This window comes from Lactuca virosa, chromosome 4 (assembly GCF_052849685.1).
Source record: "Lactuca virosa cultivar CGN04683 chromosome 4, Lactuca_virosa_CGN04683_v6, whole genome shotgun sequence".
NCBI lineage: Eukaryota > Viridiplantae > Streptophyta > Magnoliopsida > Asterales > Asteraceae > Lactuca > Lactuca virosa.
The window spans coordinates 7,276,561-7,282,489 of NC_136429.1; the positions used below are offsets into that span (position 1 = coordinate 7,276,561).

The 5,929-nt window shown below is 38.1% G+C and overlaps 1 protein-coding gene across 2 annotated transcripts; it reads right to left on the reverse strand.

Annotated features, from left to right (window-relative positions):
• Positions 1-1,035: 1,035 nt before the first annotated feature.
• On the reverse strand, positions 1,036-4,967 carry LOC145169265 (RNA-binding (RRM/RBD/RNP motifs) family protein). Of its 2 annotated transcripts, XR_013742400.1 has the most exons (3): positions 4,770-4,967; positions 2,000-3,973; positions 1,036-1,582 (listed from the first exon to the last, which is right to left on the reverse strand). XR_013742400.1 is itself a non-coding variant. In XM_079087831.1 (2 exons), exon 2 carries the CDS (start codon positions 3,916-3,918, stop codon positions 2,074-2,076), a length of 1,845 nt encoding a protein of 614 aa, XP_078943957.1. In that variant the 5' UTR covers positions 3,919-3,973; positions 4,770-4,967; the 3' UTR covers positions 1,676-2,073. The 2 variants fall into 2 exon arrangements, 1 of the variants encoding a protein (XP_078943957.1); XM_079087831.1 differs by lacking the exon at positions 1,036-1,582 and having other exon boundaries at positions 1,676-3,973.
• Positions 4,968-5,929: the final 962 nt, after the last annotated feature.

A 5,929-nucleotide genomic window follows, 5' to 3' on the forward strand; every position in this document is an offset into this window, starting at 1 on the left:
ATGAAAAATTATAAGATAATGCAGGTAAACCTATTTATGACTAAAATTAGTCTAAACTTTCTCCTTTGCTTTGATATTGTTTATAAGGGATTGATCCTTTTTTCTCTTTTCTGAGTGTTGTGTGGATAAAGTGACTCATGGTGATATTTATATATGGATGAAGTGTTTCATATATAATTTTTTTTTCTATACCAAACCATTGAATGAAAATGAAAGCGAATGATCATTTTACCATTGCATACCAACAAATAATTTTCACAGATAAAATAATTGCAAACATGTAAAGGGTTGATGAATTAAGCCAACCTTTTTGGCTTAATTCATCAAGTCATTGTCCATTTTGAGTAAAAAAGAAACAATCTTTATAACTGACCATATTAAGCATTTAACCGTTAAGTCAATTAACCCAAAAAACTCGACCACTAAGATGATTCTATTAAATCTACACCAAAGTGTATCCTATTTGTAACTACATTATGACTTGTGTCGGATATAACCAAATCATCAATGTGCATAAATGGTTAAAGACAATATATATTCATATAATAGAATTTGGACAAACCCATCCAAACCATTCACTTGAGAAAACAAGGAGAATATTGATCCGATAAATTATATGTGTGTACTTCTGTAAAGAAATGACGACTTAGCAACCTAACAAAGAAATGACTTGATAACTTACTTAACAAAGAACCCCACATGCCACATACATCATGAAGAAAGATCCACAGTTCACACAACACCAATACAAAATACAAAATGATTTCCACTGTGTAATTGAGCACATACTACTAGACCTAACAACATGTTAGACAGAATGAGCACAGCTATATGATATGACTAAACCCAAGAAACAACAATATCCTAAAAGACACACACAATGAACATTTCATAAGGAAACACAGAACATAACCTAGAAAAAAAATGATGCAACTACACATTAAGCAGGCTTTATATGAAAACACAGAAGAATTAAGATACATTCTTGGATGATCAAAAATGAAACCCCCAAAATCTACAGGAATTACAACATAATTAGTACAAAACTGGCTTTCCTTTCCTAATCAAGAGTACAACAAAACAAAGTCCAGTATCACTAATCACTATGTTACAATGTTACATTGAAAATCTAAAAAGCTACATAGCATGCAATTGCAGAAGCACCCTTTTAAAATACAGAAGCAACTGGCGAAAGCATAAAGACAACCTATAACTAACAGCTAGCATATCATCTCTCTCTAGTCTCTCTCTACACATGGACATTACATCTCCGTTTTGGAGCTTACAGAGAGACTAAAAAAAAAAAAAAAACAGGGCATATAAATTACAATGCAAGTTACAACCAAATAGAAGAATGAAAATAATGGGTGACATACCCAATACTATTACTACATATCCTATCCTAGATAATGCTTTTAAATGACACCATAACAATGCAACAAAAATGAGATGCTTTTACTTTTTACAACACAATACAATATATATGATAATGATATACATAGAAACCAATCATTCAATCAAGTCAGCTTCGTCCAGGTCAAACACACAAACCAAAGGAAGGCTTTCTGACCTTTTCTGTTCCCTGAATACCATTAATGACAAAAGCACCCAAAGTTAAATATATTTATATTAATAGTTCATTTAATTTTTAGAACTATCTATCCTCCACAATTAATATCCTCTGTTAACAAATAATGTATAACAAAATTAACATTAACAACAGTTTGACTTTTCAAGTATCTCAAGAGAAGAGAAAGATGGACACACACCCTAAGATTGAGATCGAGAGAGGTTTAGGCAGGACTATAAGTATAAGTAACCCCACCCCATAAAGAATATAGGTCAGTATCATAGGGGTCTTATATGTCCAAACCAAATTTAAGACCAAAAAATTCACACAAGAAAAAAAAACTACAAATGTAAATGTATTTTTTTTAACACAATAAGGATATAATTAAAGCAAGCAAACGCGTCCCTCCAAATGTCATGTAGAACTTACTTTTCAATCAGCCGAGTGAGTTTGAAGAATGACGTAATTGCCCTCCACTCCATTCCACCACTGTCACTATCACATCAATCCGACCGCATGCGTCTGCGCTTCCCGTAATCCGCATCCCTTGACCGGGACCGATGATGATCCTCTTCCGGGGCTGCCCGAGATCGGCTCCTTGACCGGGTAGAAGACTGCCCGCGATCCCAATCATCTTCACGCTCCTTCTGTCGATGATGATGTTCCCTATAATTATTATTATTATTAGTATCTTTTTCCTCTTTATATTTATAATCTTTTTCATAATCTCTCTCCTCACGGTGTCTTTTTTCAGAACTCCCAGACCATTCACGTTCACGTTCAGAACCTCTCTCCTTTTCTCTCCCCGGATTTGACCGTTGTGCCCCTTTCTCATGACCCGTATCCGTATACCCGTATTCCGACCCACCATCTTCACCACCATAGCTTGACTCTCTAGTCCTTTGACCATGCTCTTCTCCTCCTCCTCCTCCTCCCCATTGACCACCCATCCCAGTGTCCCCCCACATCCCCCCTTGTGGGCCCTCCATCCCCCCACCACCACCCCCCATCATCCCCCCCATCCCCCTCCCGAAAAAAGCAGGGTTCACATGCGGCGCCACCCCAGCAATCCCCATCCCGGGAAAATTCGGCATCATCCCCGGAAAACCACCACCCGGAAACCCGCCGTACCCGCCGCCACGACCCATATAAGTCGGGTCAAACCCGCCCCCCATCATACCTTGCGGATGCATGAACCCGCCTGGAGGACCCGCGAAACCGGGCCCCGCGTACCCGAAACCCGGACCCGCATTCACATTCTTCGGCCCCATCCCCCCTCTACCCCTCATATTCCCAACACCCCTCCCCGCCCCCTGCCCTCCTCTCCCCCAGTTTCCTCTTCCAAAATTCCTCCCGGAATCACCACCGGAAAAGTTCGCTCCACCACCACCACCACCACCGCCACCAGCGCCGCGTCCTCCTCCATCATTCATCGGTCTCCTCCCCGCTTCTTGAGATTGAACCGGTCCTTGATTTTTATTCGCGTAAGCAGCGCCCATTTGTCTTATAGTTTGTGGGGACGCGAATGCCACCACACAAGGTCTTCCATTGAAAAGATAACCATTCATTCCTTCTTTACAAGCTGCTGCAGATGCTGACTCATGAAACTCAACTTGACAATACCCTTTTGATTTCCCACTCGCACGTTCATCAAAAAACTTTATCTCCTTCACTCTTCCATATTGTGACAACACATTTTCCAGCTCAGCATCTGTCGTCCACCAGTGTAGCTCACCAACAAACAGGGTGGTAGCACCGGTTTCGCCAGGTGGACGGGCCTGATTCTCGGTGATGACAGGTCGTGTCACGTTCATCTGATGACCTGGATTGGAATTTAGCATAGGTGGAGGAGGCTCATTTGTGATGTTAACGGGATCCACGGGGATCTTTTGGGGCCCACGAAAACCCATCTGGACATCATTACTCACTTGAGGAAGTGGGGCCATTCTTTTTTGTAAAAGATCAACAGTCATACCTTCTTTTGGATACACGCTTTCATTTGCAACACCAGGTATGTTCATGTTTGTGTTTATGTTTGTGTTTGTGTTTGTGTTTGTGTTTGTGTTTGTGTCTTGTGACACCATAGCTTCAGATCGAGGTTCTTGAACATTAACTTTTTGATCATGGAAACTTCCATTTCCTATGTTTGTAGATGGAAGTGCTTCGGATCTTTGCATTTGTAAAAAACCTTCTCCAACATTGACATCATTGTAAAGATCATCATATTCATCATCTTCACCTCCGATTTCATCATCTGCAAGTGCAGGAATTGCTCCATCTCCATGATACTGCATCTTTTGAGACCCTCCGAATTCTTCATCTCCATAATCTAATTGCTCTTCGGCCATTAAGTCAACTCAAGTCAACACCCCGTCAAGCTCGATGAGATAAACCACAAATTACCTGTATATGTAAGATGTTAAAACCCAACCAATAAAAGAAGATATCTCATCTTATAAATTATAATTCATTCATGAAATAAAAGAGATGAGTAGTCTTAAGCCTTGCAGGGTTATATGGAGCAAATAGTGTTTTTTTTTTTGCTTCTTTTTTTTCTCTAACAGCTACAAGACTTTGTCTTTACTAACAAATTTTAGCGCTACTTTCTAAGTAAATTAAATTTAGGCTTTAACTTCCTGATTCTCCCTATTATTCTTGATAAAAGTCGAAGAATATTTCCACTTCTTATTCCCATGTATCCATGGTCAACAGTTCAAAATACATTCAACACCACGGAGTGGGAGATTTCAGAAATCTAAGTCCCTAGTTGTTAAAGAGCCATTTTGTTAGAAACAATAGGAAAATGGTGTAATTGGACACACAAATATCTACGTATTTCAAAAGTCAAAACCTAACAAAATTTTCATCATATACAAAAGAGATCTAAGGCCCGGACACACAAAAAAACTGATCTTTCCAATCACGATTGTTTCAGTTCCACCAAACCAAGTTACAGACAAAAATCTCTAAATACGCAGCTCATTTTAACACGAAACAAACACAAACATGAAAAAAAATAACCTAATCTCATAGTTTGACAAGTGGGAAACAGCTATACATCAAATCAAATTTAAAAGATAAACAACGGTTCAATATAGAACAAAAAAACTATCAGATCGAAGCTCGATCGATGCAAAAAACGACAGGAAGTGCCAAAATAAACAGGAAAATGGCGACAAAAAGGAAGAAAGATGCATACCCGTTTTAGGTTTTTTGAGAGGAGATTAGGTTCACACAAATTGCTCCTGTTAACAAATGAAAATCTGTATCTCTCTCGGTCTTTCTCTTTGTCTATCTACAGTGGGTGATCTTCAAAGCAAAATCACGATCTTATCTTTCTACAGCTTTGATAAAATTATAATAATGGAAAAACCGTATACCTAAATTGTTATTTTGTTTCGCCCCTTTCCGTCCCCGCCCCATTAATACGTCTTAACTTTCCATCAATACGTACTAAAATGTTATTTTTAAATTTTTTATTCCATCATCTAATCTAATAAATAAAAAATCATAACTCAACAAAAGTATTTGAGAATAGTAGTTTTTTAAAAAAAATAAAAACTTATTTGAATGTTCAATTAAAACTTTTTATCATTGGTAATAGTGTATCTCATGGGATGGCTAAATACCAACACGACAGTTTAGCCCCAAGTCGGAAGTCAGAATTTTTAGACTAGGCGCTACATAGCCCGTCATAAATGTCATATACAATTAAGCAAAGCTCATGAAGATATAACAAGGAATCATGTCCACCTTTCATCCCCTAAAGCATAATAGACAAACATGCCAAAAATAAACTGTATCAAAAACCTTTTAGAAAATGCATAATTTATGTTCTCTAATCAACACTATCAATAACATCCTCATGGAAGATTTTAGAAAGACATTACATTATTATCTTTTCTCTCGTACACTCTCTATAGTATCTGCATTCTAACGTAGGTGTCATAGCAATCTGATGGTCATCTTAGATTGCAATTAACCACTTTCTCTTTATGATCACAAGTCTCAGAGATATAAACCTCTAAACCTGGAAATATATATGATTGCATCATTTGATGCCATATGTGGGACACCGAGTAAAGGTAACACCCCGGTGATCCTATACGATTGTTCCCTAAGGAAGACGAAAAATAGGAAAAATCCTCTTTTTCCAAAGGTCATGATCATAGCATATAATCGAAAACCATATTGTATGTCGGAAAACGCACTCCCACAACTTTATATGTCAATTATGAACCAAAAACGGGAAGTTCGTGTCATAAAATCTACAACGGTGCTCGACATGTCGGACTTATGTCGTACTCCATTAGGTGGATTATAATTCTATGAAATAACTCGATTCCAGTACATTATCAT